The following is a 14,457-nucleotide window of genomic DNA, read 5'->3' on the forward strand; positions in this document are numbered from 1 at the left end:
GAAGTTTTCTTCCACCTGTAACAAAATTATGGGATATCCTTCCTATTCATGTACTAGTTGAAATATTGGGATTCAGAAGTTTAAAATGGGTGACAATTCTTTCTTGTTGAACAGATTTGAGCATGAGTCTCATATAATCCATCTGTTTCACTATTTTTTCTGTTTTATTTGTATTACAACTGCTTTATCTATTGGAGCTCATGGGTTTATAGCATTGTACTTTTCCAACTGGGATTGAATTACAGAGTGGCTAATAATAATAATAATAAATTTAATATCATATATTTATTTCATACAGTATATAATTTACATGAAAATCAAAATTACAAAATACACAGGAATTTATCTTAATCGTTTAATCTTACAGATATACATAGGACCAAAATTGTTAGCCAATGAGGGCAATACAATTTGACCATATCGTAAACCTAGATTATTTCCAAATCTGTAAAGAAACTTTAAAGGCTGAATAGCATAAGTCAAATCTACGATGGAATACTCAATAGTTGTCTCCTGCCAAATTTTGCTTAGAGCCAGGTGCACAGCTCCATCATTTTGCAATGGTGATAATGTACATGTTGAATATACAACGCATCCGCCAGGACGAACAGCTTGTAGAGCTGATACTAAAAGTTGGCCCTGAATCTCTGGTAATTTTAATCTGTCTTTAACTCTTGCAACAGCAAAAATATTATTATCACTTTCCTCCAAAGAATGACGATCAGTTAAACATGGAACATCAACAAGAACCTTGTCATATGCATCCTTCTCTGGATATTCACAACCATTTTCCATCGTGACCACTACCCGATCTCTTATATTGGTTAACGATTTAGGAACATACTGCCACATCACCTCATGCAAGCGTTTTAATCTACCTAACCTCACATCATTACATACAATTAATTTGGGAAGCCAGGTCTGCATAGCAATAAGAGATTTCCCTCCTGGAGCAGCACATAGGTCTAATACTTTATCATCTTGTTTGATGTCTAAAGCTAATACTGGTAATAATGAAGCACCATCAAGAATGTACTGATCTAGTACACCCATAACATTGTCACTTCTTGGATGGGGGAAATCAGAAATATCTCCTTTCAGAAAATAATATATTCTTAACATTTCTGGAAGTTCTAATGGTTCCTCTTGTATTTCTTTCTTCATTCCAATATCACTATCTTCTTGACTAGTATTAAGAAAAACATCTGTTTCCTCAACCCAATTCTCTAAACCTTTCAGTTTTGTAGGAGGCACATAATCCATTAAGAGTCCTGCCTCTGCACCTACCAGAGATGACTTTATAATACGATTACTAAAATCAACATCCAGTACATCCAAAGAACTCCCATGGGCCTGTACACGTTGCCTGTATTCCTCAGGGTAACGCTCCATTTCCTTCTTTGCTGCTCTGGCTGCCAACTCATCATCATCCAACTGCAGTTCATGTATCAGTTAAAATGAAAGTCATCAGATATACAGCAGATTACCGTATTGAATAATTTTCTCCTATCAAATAAATTATATGAATACAATTTGTGACATCATTGCATATTATGTAAAACAATTAATAACAATCTTCACAAACAGTTACCGGTATTTGCAAATCCAAAAAGATTTGCAGTTTATTTACATACTCAATGAGAAGCATAAGACTAATATAATCTGTAACTGGATATACAGTATTTATAAATTTTCAGACATTACCCAAGGAAAAAAACTTAATCTAAAAAGTTGTTTAAGCAATTGGTAGTTTGCCGAGATATACAAATACAAACAAGTTACTTAATTTAGAAGTATTGTATCTTCACTGAAAAGTAGATAGTCGTTGAGACTAGTAAACAAGCTAGTTAATGGTGGTTATGCAGGTGAGAGGGAGAGTCCTGTCCATTGCCCAGACTTCAACTAGAACTTTTTCTTGTGGTAACAGAACTAAATAACTTGTTAAGGTGGTATTATTTCTATGAGTCTCTCTGATGTTCATATTACTTTGTTCTCAAAACCAACTCATATTCACTTTACCGCCCCGCAAAAAAATAATCAGTCTCTTGTTTTCTTCCCTTGAAGAGGCTTACACTTCTGGTCCACCAATGAGCCATCTAGTGACTAACGGCAATAACCCCGGTATCTGGTCCACTCCTACTGTACCTTGGCTTCAGTTTTGAAGTCAATCCTCCTGACCATTAGTCAGTCAGGAGGAGGGTGGGCATGCACATGAAAATCAAGTGAGTATTAAAACAGAAATACTATTATCAAAACTGTTTACTTCTATAAATTTCCCCTAATGTTTATATTGCTGATTCCCAAATTCTGATGGAGGTGGGTCATGAAGGAAAGATATAGAAAATTTCTAGCCTTATTATAATACTAATTCTATTGAAAAGGATATCACTACTATGTAGCAACTGCCTCTCTCAGGAGGCCAGGATCAACCAATTGTCATAGTATGAGAGATAAGCTGTCATCAGTGTTAACACTTCTTGTGAACATAGAAAGAGTAGTGCTCAGTCTAACCACTGGATCTAGAACTGGTAAACTGTTCAGTTGAGGAAGAAGTGAATGTATTTCTGTGAGCACTGATGTATGGGTACTTGTAAGGCAATCACCTCACACTCCACCAACATGATAGTAGGTTGGCCAGGGCACCAGCCACCTGTTGTGATACTACCGCTAGAGAGTTATGGCGTCCTTTGACTGGCCAGACAGTAGCACATTGTATCCCTCTCTCTGGTTATGGCTCATTTTTCCTTTGCCTACACATACACCAAAGAGTCTGGCCTATTCTTTCCCCATTCTCCTCTGTCCTCATGCACCTGACAACACTGAGATTACCAAGCAATTCTTCTTCACTCAAGGGGTTAACTAATGCAATGTAATTGTTCAGTGGCTACTTTCCTCTTAGTAAGGGTAGAAGAGACTCTTCAGATGTGGTAAGCAGTTTTTCTAAGAGAAGGATACTCCAAAATCAAACCATTGTTCTCTTAGTATTGGGTAGTGCGGTATGGTCTTCCTATGTCTAGGGGTAGAGTTCTCTTGCTTGAGGGTACACTCGAGCACACTATTTTATCATATTTCTCTTCCTCTTGATTTTTTAATTTTTTTTTTTAGTTTACATAAAAGATTTACTTTAAATTTGTTACTATTCTTAAACTTCTCTTGTAGTATATTTCCTTTCCTCACTGAGCTATTTTCCCTCTTGGAGCCCTTAGGCTTATAGTATCCTGCTTTTCCAACTAGGGTTGTAGCTTAGCAAGTAATAATAATAATAATAATAAGTTCTCCTTTCTCCTGAAGCATACTCCCCAGGATCAAGCCCGGTTGCTATACACAAAGGCTTTAGTAAACAGCAAATTTGACTAGTTCCTAATCTGTTCTTCCGGCACTGACAAGAATAATGACATCAGAGAAAACTTAGACTTCCCACTGCTTAAAGAATATGCTTGCATTTCAAGGAGGCCACAATATACACTCGGTAAATGGAGATAATTACAAACAATCTATTTCCAATTTAGCAATAACCAATGCCGTGTCCAATCTACGCTCACATTCCCACTTAACCCGAGAACTGCTACAAACCTCTTGAGTGGCAGTATGGGAGACAGCTATAAGCTTCTTCAGAGTGCAATTTTCTATCTCTTCTCACAAATTCCCTTGTGAAATTATTCGACTTGTATTATTTTTATCATGATAAAACAATTTGTCTGGTAGAAATTTTAATCTTCATAAATTTATTTTATCTATAAAATTATGTATAATATAAAAAAAACCTTCCTATGGGAATTTGATTTTTTTTGCTAGGTAAAAAGGTGAATTGTAATTCTTTTCAGTCAAAACTTGTTTTATATTATCATATTAGAAACATGAACACTGAAAAAGGAAACATACATATATACACATACCCACAATATCACAATGTAATATACTGTTTAGGAAGGGAAATAAAACCTGTGGCAATTCTCAAATCCTACCTCAGCACTCGGTTGCCTAGTGTAAATTATGGCAACATTCCCGAATCTTTTTGTTTTGAATATCTGCAAGTGGAATGCTTACAAAGTAGGATCTTATTTTAAGTAACTATTGGGTGATTGTTCAAAAGGAGTTTGGGTTACTATAATAATAAGCAGTTTTCTTTTATTGGCAGTCTAAAGCTCTATTTTAATAACAACTCTGTCTTCTTTTTTTTATTCTTGTTTGTATGTCACTTTGTCGCCATGGAAAAGGGAAACTGTAACCTCTTGTGGTAAGCACTGCGAAACCACCAAAACTAAAAGGAAATTCTATTTTGCAAAAGAGACAAATATGAAGTCACAAAGGAAATCAAAACCCAGCAACAAGAGGAAGTTAGAAGTGTGAAGAGAAGTGTTAGTGGAAAATACGTACCTCAAGAAAAGAAGCAAAACCAAAGTACTGCTTTCTCTATCATACTGACACCATCAAAGCACACGTGATGCAATACCTAGTACATCGGCCCCTCCCCCATTGATTCCCAAAAAAACGTCATTTACAGAATCTGACACCGAGCAAAATCTTACCAATGTTATTTTATGAAGACAAGAAAGACAAGACATAGATGACGACATCTACTGTGGTGACAGTGATAGTGGTAAGATAGAGACCTCTGATGATAGCAAAGATGATTTTGAAGCTAGATTATTTCATTACGATGGAGGGGACATTGAAGAAAGTGAAGAGAATATAAAAAATGAAATAGGTAACACACAAAATACAAGAAGGAAATATTCAGTCTTATATTTGGTCCGATGTCAATAACTATATCCCCGACATTCATCCCTTCGGTGGTAATTGTGCTGGTATAACAAATGAGTGGCCTTGTGATGACACTGCAAGAGAAAGTCAATATTTTCTTGCACTTTTCAACAAAGAATTTGGTGACCTTATTGTTTGTAAAACTAACAATTATTACCGGTGGGTAATGGATAATTTCTCTTTCACACACAATTCAAAAGTTCACAAATGGGTGGACACGGATATCTATCAAATTTAAGTTTATTAAGCATTAATACTACTGATGCCTCCAATGAAAAAAACATCTATTACAAGACTATTGAAAATAAGACCCTTTGATTCCTACCCCAATTTTCCCCAAATTCATGACAAGGGATAGATTCTTACTGTTAACCTGTTTCATGCACATTGCTGACAACAGGAGACTAATCTCAAGTGGTCACATTTGGAAAGTAAGATCATTCCTTAGTGTAGTTGTGGCAAACCTCAAAAGGGTCTTTCATCCATTCCAGAAAATTGTAATTGATGAGTCCCTTATATTTTTCAAAGGGCGCCTTGTCTTCATATAATATATCCCAAGCAAGCGTCATCGATTTGGGATCAAACTGTTTGTTTTATGTGATTGTGAAACAAGAATAGTACTTGATATTCTAGTATATACTAGTACAGATATTGATATAGCAAAAGAAGATAAAAGTAGTGGTTTAGGCTTCTCAGGAGCAGTAGTCAAACAAATTATAGCACCATATACAGGTCATGGACATATATTGTATAGTGACAATTGGTATAGTAGCCCTACATTGCGAAATTCCCTCATAAAAACGCCAGAAATATATGCCAAAATTTGGTGCCCCATCCACCTTTTATGACAATCCTAGTGACAGTGACTCTCCTAATGAGGTTAAAACTACAAAAATAAGTAATAAAACTAGAAAAAAAGAAATAAAAAGTCAAAACCATACAACAGGAAGCAACTAATAAGATACTGGCAGTCAAGTGGATAGATAGAAAGCCCGTGACTGTATTATTAACCATACATAAAGGTGACATAGTGGACACAAGTAAGGTGCACTACAGGGCTTAGAAGAAAATCTGCAAGCCAGATGTTACTGTTGATTACAATGAAAATATGCGACTTGTAGGTAAGAGTGACTGCCACCTTAGTGGCAAAGAGTGTATGAGGAAATCCATCAAGCGGTACCACAAAATCTTTCTTCATCTTATTGACATCATTATGCTTAATGCATACAACATTTGGCTTGTAAAGACACCTGACTCAACTTGCAAGAAATTAAAATTTCATGAATTTACATTTCATACCAACTTCTTGGAAATTATGGCACTGTGACAAGTAGTAGACTCGGATGTTGTGGACATCCTCTCAGAGAGATACCTGATTGCTTGCAGGGAGCATCTTATGTAAGCTATCATCATCTCCAACGCACAACATTTGACGAAGCCTAAAGAAGAAAAAACCTACTAAACTGCTATGTCTGTGCAAACACTTCCCGACAACCAAAGAAACAAACCTGGGTTACAACTATCTATGCTGAATGTAGTGTGCCCTTGTGCCCGGTTGACAGCTTTTGTGAATGGCATACAGAGAGAGAGAGAGAGAGAGAGAGAGAGAGAGAGAGAGAGAGAGAGAGAGAGAGAGAGAGAGAGAGAGAGATAATAATCTTTTTATGAGTTTTATATAGTCATTAATTACTTATATCCACAATAGGAGTTTTCTATATCTTTTTCATATTTCTTTTTAAATATGTGGGGTTATTTTTTGTACAGTATATGCATTATACAGATGGTTAAAAAATGTCATGTAAAAACCTATCGTAATTAGTCTACACAAAGGTCATAAGTTTACATAAAGTTTTTCACCTTAGTTACTATGTCTATCTATATGAAATTTCAATAATACTTAGTATGTTTTCAACAGGATCATAATCATTGCTTTCTTTGTATTTCAAATATAATTCTTTTTTATCATCATCATCATCTCCTCCTATTGACACAAAGGCCTCGGTTAGATTTCACCAGTCGTATCTATTTTGAGATTCAAAATCAATACTTCTACATTCCTCATCCCCTACTTCACGCTTCATAGTCCTCAGCCATGTAGGCTTGGGTCTTTCAACTCTTCTCGTACTTTGTGGAGCCAAGTTGAAAGTTTGGTAAACTAATCTCTCTTGGGAGTGTGAAGAGCATGGCCAAACCATCTACATCTACCCCTCACCATGATCTCATCCATATATGGTACTTGAGTAATCTCTCTTACAGTTTCATTTCTAATCCTGTCCTGCCATTTAAATTTCAATATTCTTCTGAGTGCTTTGTTCTCGAATATACAAAATCTGTTGGATATTGTTTCATTGTCATAACATGACTCATGTCCATACAGTAACACCAATCTCCCTAAACATATATATATATATATATATATATATATATATATATATATATATATATATATATATATATATATATATATATATATAGCCTAATTTACATATGTAATTTCAGGCGATTTGATTTCCAAATTTTACTTAACCTAGCCATTGTCTAATTTACTTTTTTCAACCTTTCATTAAACACCAATTCTAAAGACCCTTTATTAGAGATAATACTGTAGTTTCTAATATTTAAATGATTCCGCTTCATTCATCCTTTCTCCTTCTAATGATATTTCATCCTCCTTTACATATTCCATTCTCATCATCTGTCTTTCTTCTCTTTATCTTGAACCCAACCTCATGTGATATTTCATGTATTCTCATAAGCAAGCTTTGCAATTCCTGAGGTGTTTTGCTAATAAGGACAGCGTCATCAGCATACTCTAGGTCCGCTAATTTCCTGTTACCAATCCAGTCCATTCCTTTTAGCCATTCCCAACTGTTGTGTGCATCACAAAATCCACGAGGAGGATAAACAATGTAAGTGACGAAACATTCCCTTGGAGTACTCCACTGTCCGCTGGAAATTCATTTGATAGAACTCCGTTAACATTAACTTTGCACTTCCTATGCTCATGAGCAGACTTAATCAAATTTACATACAGGTATTTAAAAGGAGCGGCCTTTAACCTTTTAAATGCAGTAGAGAAAATACAAGTGTGAGGATTCCGGATTACAAAGGAGGAAGTGAAGGTAATACGCCTTCCCATTTTCTGAAGAGATGTACAGATTGAAGAGTATGTACTCTTAGTTTCAGACGAGGAAGGAGTGGATACCACAGGCTGTTAAGTCGAAGTGGTGCTATTAGCACAGCTGTCCTTGAAAAATTCTGAAGGATATGGAAAGTCTTTGAAATCCAACTTGTTGGTGGGACCAGATAAGTCAATGACCATCTGTTCCACTCTAGATACATTTCTTGCCACTGCTTGAGAGTCCACATGCTGTCTAGGCTCTAGGGTGAGTATGTGTCCATCTCAAATGTACATAGTACCTAATGTTTTTTATTGTTGTTCATAACAAGTACTTCTAAAAATGTTTGGGTATCAAGCCCAAACCCCTAAACATTTTACTGCAAACCCCCCATGAAGTTTGGGCATGACACCCACGAAGTGAACCTTGGAAAATCTTATTTCATTGCCAGTTTTTCCAATTCCAATCTGATTTTAACAAATAAGATGTCTAACTACATATTTTGGAGACCAAGGATTATGAATATCATAACTTTGATTTGATTCATTATGATGTCATAAATATGCAAATTACCATAAAAATCGATAGTTTTATTGTGTACAATACACATGTATAACATAACATTCATTCACAGCCAAAGACAATGAAAAGGATTTTTAACATTTAATTAAAGCTATATGACTTGTTTTCCATGACTTCTGCTTCCATAAACATGTAAATACGTGATTTTCATGTCCTAATTAATATGCAAATGAAAAGGATGCAATAACTAAACATGTATTTCTTTCTGTCTTTTCCAATAAACTATGATGACAGCAGTCAAAAATCAACTATGGAAGCTCTACAGCTCTCAGCTGTCGAGAATGCTAATTTTGACAGAGCAAAACGTGTCATATGCCAAAAGAAGACACAAGAAAACGTGACTAGTACACCAAATGGATGCAAACGAATATGGGGAATCAAGCAATATTTGAAATGACTCTCTGACGAAACATATCAAGCTTGTGGCAGCATACACTGACTTTTACTATCATATGTCCAATAAATGCTACAAGGAGTACAGTATACAAAATGTTATTTTCATCATGAAATAAATTTTTTAACATACTTACCTGGTAGTTTTATATATATAGCTTACGTCTCTGACGTCACAGTAGAAAATTCAAAACTCGCGCCAATCGCTGATTGGATAGCCAGGTTTACCACCTGCGCACCCTAGCGAGGTACCTGGGAACCATCCCCTGTCCCTTCATATTTTCCATGCTTCTAGTCTCTAGAGGGGAGAAGGGTGGGAATTTAATTATATATAACTACCAAGTAAGTATGTTCAAAAATTTATTCTATAATGAAAATAACATCTTTAAACATAAGACTTACCTGGTAGTTATATATATAGCTGATTAACACCTTTGGTGGAGGGTTAGAAACAGCCAATATAGTTAGAATTCTGCTTAAGAGTTTAAATACAAAACAAGCTTAAGGGTTCGTACCTGATAAGGAAGCTGACTTCAATGATACTCTGCCATTATGTCCGCTTTCCTTATGAGATCCATAGGAGCTGTCAAACCGGTGACCACACCTCTCTGTGACAGCGCTTCCTCTAATACCCAGTTCCGGGTGCTCTCAAGGAACAAAATAGACCACCTGACCAATCAATGATTGCAGAAGACTTGCAATCCCCACAAGACAACCATAAAAAACAAATTAAAAGTTCCAAGAGAAGAAAAGGTATTAGGATTATGGGAATGTAGTGGTGGATCCTTCCCCCACTACTGTACTCGCTGCTACAAACGGTCCCAGAGTATATCGGTCCTCATATAGAGTCTGGACACTTTTTAAATAGTGTGAAGCAAACACAGATTTGCTCCTCCAAAATGTCGTGTCCATAATGCTTTGCAACGAACGATTTTGTTTGACGGCCACTGAGGTTGCTACAGCTCTCACTTCGTGAGTCTTGACCTTCAAGAGTCTAAAGTCTGTCTCACTGCAATGTGAATGAGCTTCTTTAATTAAAAGTCTAATAAAAAATGACAGGGCATTCTTAGACATCTGCAAGGAGGGCTTCTTGACCGAGCACCACAATGCTTCCGACTTTCCTCTTAACTTTTTAGTTCTGTCAAAGTAGAACTTGAGGGCCCTTACTGGACATAGGACTCTCTCTAACTCATCGCCAACCACATCCGAAAGATTCAGAATTTCAAAAGACTTAGGCCAAGGTTGAGAAGGGCGCTCATTCTTGGCGAGAAATCCTAACTGCAATGAGCAGATAGTTTATTATTCTGAAAACCCACATTCTTACTGAATGCATGGACTTCGCTAACTCTCTTGGCTGTTGCCAGACTAACCAAGAAAAGGGTTTTCATCGTGAGGTCCTTCAGAGATGTAGAGTGCAAGGGTTCAAATCTGTCACCCATAAGGAACTTCAGGACTATATCCAGATTCCAAGCTGATGAATCCTGGTGACGTTGCTTCGATGTCTCAAAAGACTTAAGAAGTTCCTACAAGTCTTTATTATTTGATAAATCCAAATCTCTATGCCTGAAAACGGTAGCCAATATGCTCCTGTATCCCTTGATAGTGGACGAAGAAAAATTGCGCTTCCTTCTCAGGAATAACAGGAAGTCAGCAATCTGGGTCACAGAGGTACTGGAAGAGGAAATGGAGTTGACTCTACACCATTCCCTGAAAACTTCCCACTTGGATTGATAGACTCTGATGGTCGAAGACCTTCTTGCTCTTACAATCGCTCTAGCTGTCTCCTTCGAAAAACCTCTAGCTCTTGCGAGTTTTTCGATAGTCTGAAGGCGGTCAGCTGAAGATTTTGGAGACTTTGATGGTGTCTTTCCAAGTGGGGTTGTTTGAGTAAGTCTATTCTCAGTGGAAGGCTTCTGGGAGTGTCCACCATCCATTCCAGTACCTCTGTGAACCATTCCCTTGAGGGCCAGAAGGGGGCTACTGGGATCATTCTGGTACCTTCGCTTGACACAAAATTCTGCAGCACCTTGTAAAGGATCTCGAAAGGTGGAAAAACGTACACGTCTAGATTTGACCAATCTAGTAGGAACGCGTCCATGTGTACTGCTTCGGGATCTGGCACTGGAGAGCAATACATCTCTAGCCTCTTGGTCTTTGAGGTTGCAAAAAGGTCTATGCAAGGGCGACCCCAAAGTTTCCACAGCCTTTTGCATACTTCCGGGTGGAGTGTCCACTCTGTGGGTAGGACTTGCCCTCTCCTGCTGAGACTGTCTGCCAAAACATTCTTCTCACCTTGGATGAATCTTGTAATCAGAATTACCTTTCTTTCCATTGCCCAGATGAGCAGATTCCTCGCTGTCTCGTAAAGGGAGATCGAGTGAGTTCCTCCTTGCTTGGCAATGTAAGCCAATGCCGTGGTGTTGTCGGCATTGACTTGTACTACCTTGTTCCGGACTGACCATTCGAAGCTTTCTAGGGCCAAGAGGACTGCTAGCAGTTCCTTTTGCTTTATGTGGAAGGACTTTTGAGCCTCCGTCCACAGCGCCGATACTTCCAGCTTGCCCAGTGTTGCTCCCCACCCCGAGTCCGAGGCATTGGAACACAACACAAGGTCTGGGTTCTTCAGATCTAATGGGTAACCTTCTTGGAACTTGACTGGATCACTCCACCACTGAAGGTAACTTCTTATTAACTCCGTGACTGGAATACACATCGTGTCCAAATCCTTCTTCCTGTTCCAATGAGCATTGAGGTGAAACTGGAGAGGTTGAAGATTCAGTCTTCCTAGAGAGATGAACTGTTCTAACGAGGAGAGGGTTCCCACCAGACTCATCCACTTCCTCGCAGAACACTTCTGCTCTCCTAGAAACGATTGTATTTTCCGGAGGGCTTGCTCCGTCCTGAAGGGAGACGGAAAAGCCCAAAAAACTCAACTCCGAATCACCATCCCCAAATAGAGAATCTCTTGTGATGGTGTCAGAGAAGATTTGTCCTTGTTGACCAGAAGACCCAATTCCTCTGTCAACTTCAACGTTGTCTGAAGATCCTTCAGGCAGAGAGCGTGAGAGCGAGCTCTGAGAAGCCAATCGTCTAAGTACAGAGAGGCTCTGATTCCTCTTGAGTGGAGAAACCTTGCCACATTGAGCATAAGCCTCGTAAAAGTCTGAGGGGTGGTGTTGAGGCCGAAACACAGGGCTCGAAACTGAAAAACATCTCCCTGGAAAACGAACCTCAGGTAATGTTTGAAGCTCGGATGAATAGGGATGTGGAAATAAGCGTCCTGGAGGTCCAGTGAGACCATCCAGTCACCTTTCCTTACTGCTGCAAGCACTGACTTCGATGTCTCCATCGAGAACTTTTTCTTTTGGATAAAGGTGTTGAGAACACTTAGGTCCAGAACTGGACGCCATCCCCCAAGTTCTTGGGAACCAGGAAAAGGCAGTTGTAAAATCCCGGTGACTGCAAGTCCGGCACCCTTTCTATAGCCCCCTTCTCCAACAAACGAGACACTTGAAGCTGTAATGCTTGCTTCTTTAACTCCTCGCTGTACCTGGGAGAGAGATCCACTGGTGTTAAACTCAAAGGAGGTTGCCTTATAAAAGGGATCTTGTAACCTTCCTTCAAAAGTTGGACCGACCATAGGTCTGCCCCCCTCTTCTCCCATGCCTGCCAAAAGGTGTGAAGCCTGGCCCCTATGACCTGAAGGCGAAAGCAGTCAGACTCTGCTTCGCCCTGTCCTAGCTCCTCTCCTCTTAGCTCCCCTTCCATATGGTCTAGTGTTACCCTTACTGGAAGACTTTCCACGAAAGGGCTGGGAAAACTTAGGAAAAGGAGTATCATCCTTAGGCTTGCGGCTAGAAAAAGACGATGGTAAGACTTTTCTTGCCGTCTTAAAGACCAGGTCTTGTGTGGCCTTCTGTGTCAAAGCGGAAGAAATCTCCCTAACAAGATTCTGCGGGAAAAGAGATGAAGACAGCGGAGCATATAGCAACTCAGATTTCTGGAAGGGAGTAACCCCTACCAGAGACAAGTAAAAATCGCAGCCAACTCATTCGAGCCGTCCCGCAATGGCTTATCCATGCAGGACATAACATGGATCAAACTGGAAGAGTCCCCTTCCTTAAGTGCCGCGACTTTCTTGTCCAAGGCTCCCAGAGTCCAATCAAGGAAGTTAAATACCTCAAAGGCTCTAAAGACACTCTTGAGCAGATGGTCCAAGTCTGAAGTGGACCAGAGAACCTTAGTATTCCTCATGGCCGATCTACGAGGAGAGTCTACCAGGCTTGAGAAATCTCCCTGGGCAGAGGCAGGAACTCCCAAGCCGAGAACTTCTCCCGTATTGTACCATATACTGGACCCAGAAGCCAATCTAGTTGGGGGAAAAGCGAAGGCTGCCTTCCCTTGGTCCTTCTTGGAACCCATCCAGTTTCCTACCATTTTAGTAAACAGCGACTTCTTCTTCGGTTTCCCAAGCGTTAATTCTGATGGAGAAGAACGAGGAGCAACGGGAACAAAAGACTCCGGGAACTCATCATTGAAAACCTTCATGAGTTTCTTTAAGTCCACTGACTGACGAAAATATTTAGAGTCTTCCTCTTCAGATAATTCTTCAAAAGGTTCGACAGGAGAAAGGAGAACATCAACTTCTTCCTCTGATAAAGCCCCTTGACGCTCTGTGACACGCTCGCGGTCCACGCGATCAGACCTAAGGAGTTCTGTATCTTGCTCGACGTCTTGTCTGGGAGCTCGTTGTACGAGGACGCTCAGCGTCGCGTCCTGGAGGACGCTCGACGCCGCCTCCTGGAGGACGCTCGACGCCGCCTCCTGGAGGACGCTCGACGTTGCGTCCTGGAGGACGCTTGTTGTCGCGTCCTGGAGGACGCTCGACGTCGTGTCATGGAGGACGCTCTGCATCGCGTCTTGCTGGACGCTCTAAAGCACTTGCTGAAGGACGTTCACTATCACTCCTAATAGGAAGCTCGGCGCTTCGTTTAAAAGGACCGCTTGACTTCCTAGAAGGCAGGATGTTCAACGTCGCGTGATGAAGGGCGTTTAACATCACGTTCACCAGGACGCTGGACACTGAGCGTCCAGAAACTTGCCGCTCGTCTGCTAGAGTCTCGCGACCCGCCGCCTTGCGTCGCTTGGAGTCCAGAGTGGAAGCTTCCTTAGCTTGATAGCTTTGCATAAAGGATGAAAGCTTTTGCTACATCTCTTTCAACATAGAAAGATTTGGGTCTACCAGCGAAACAGGTGACGAAACATCAATGTCAGGCTCGTCTTCTACACCGCTCAAAGACCGCCTAGAGCATCCAGAGGGCGAGAGCCAATCTGAAGGAGGCGGAGGAGCATGAACCGATGGCATGCCTGGTTCAGCCAACTGTTCAACAACAGGACGATTCTTAACAGGACCTAACGTCCTAGCAGGACGCTTGGCAGGCGAGCTCTCTTCTGTGGAAGGAAAGCATTCTGGGCTACTCCAATGGCTACAGCTTGAACCTTGAGATGTCCTGGAAGGACGCTGGTTGCCATTATCAAACTTCCTCTTAAGAGGTTTGACGCCAGCCTCTTTTAGGAACGTCGTCATCCGAGGATGAAT

General features: G+C 39.9%; 1 protein-coding gene across 2 annotated transcripts in view; it reads right to left on the bottom strand.

Moving 5' to 3' along the window:
* Positions 1 to 266: 266 nt before the first annotated feature.
* The window catches only part of l(2)10685 (5-methylcytosine rRNA methyltransferase l(2)10685), an 88,920-nt gene continuing 74,729 nt past the window's right edge, over positions 267 to 14,457 (bottom strand). For both annotated transcript variants that reach the window (XM_068375436.1, XM_068375435.1), the window contains one exon: positions 267 to 1,434. In XM_068375436.1, coding sequence (XP_068231537.1) covers positions 343 to 1,434 — 1,092 coding nt within the window. In that variant the 3' untranslated portion in view covers positions 267 to 342. The remainder of the gene's footprint in view (positions 1,435 to 14,457) is intronic.

This window comes from Palaemon carinicauda, chromosome 6 (assembly GCF_036898095.1).
Source record: "Palaemon carinicauda isolate YSFRI2023 chromosome 6, ASM3689809v2, whole genome shotgun sequence".
In the NCBI taxonomy this organism is placed as follows: Eukaryota; Metazoa; Arthropoda; class Malacostraca; order Decapoda; family Palaemonidae; genus Palaemon; species Palaemon carinicauda.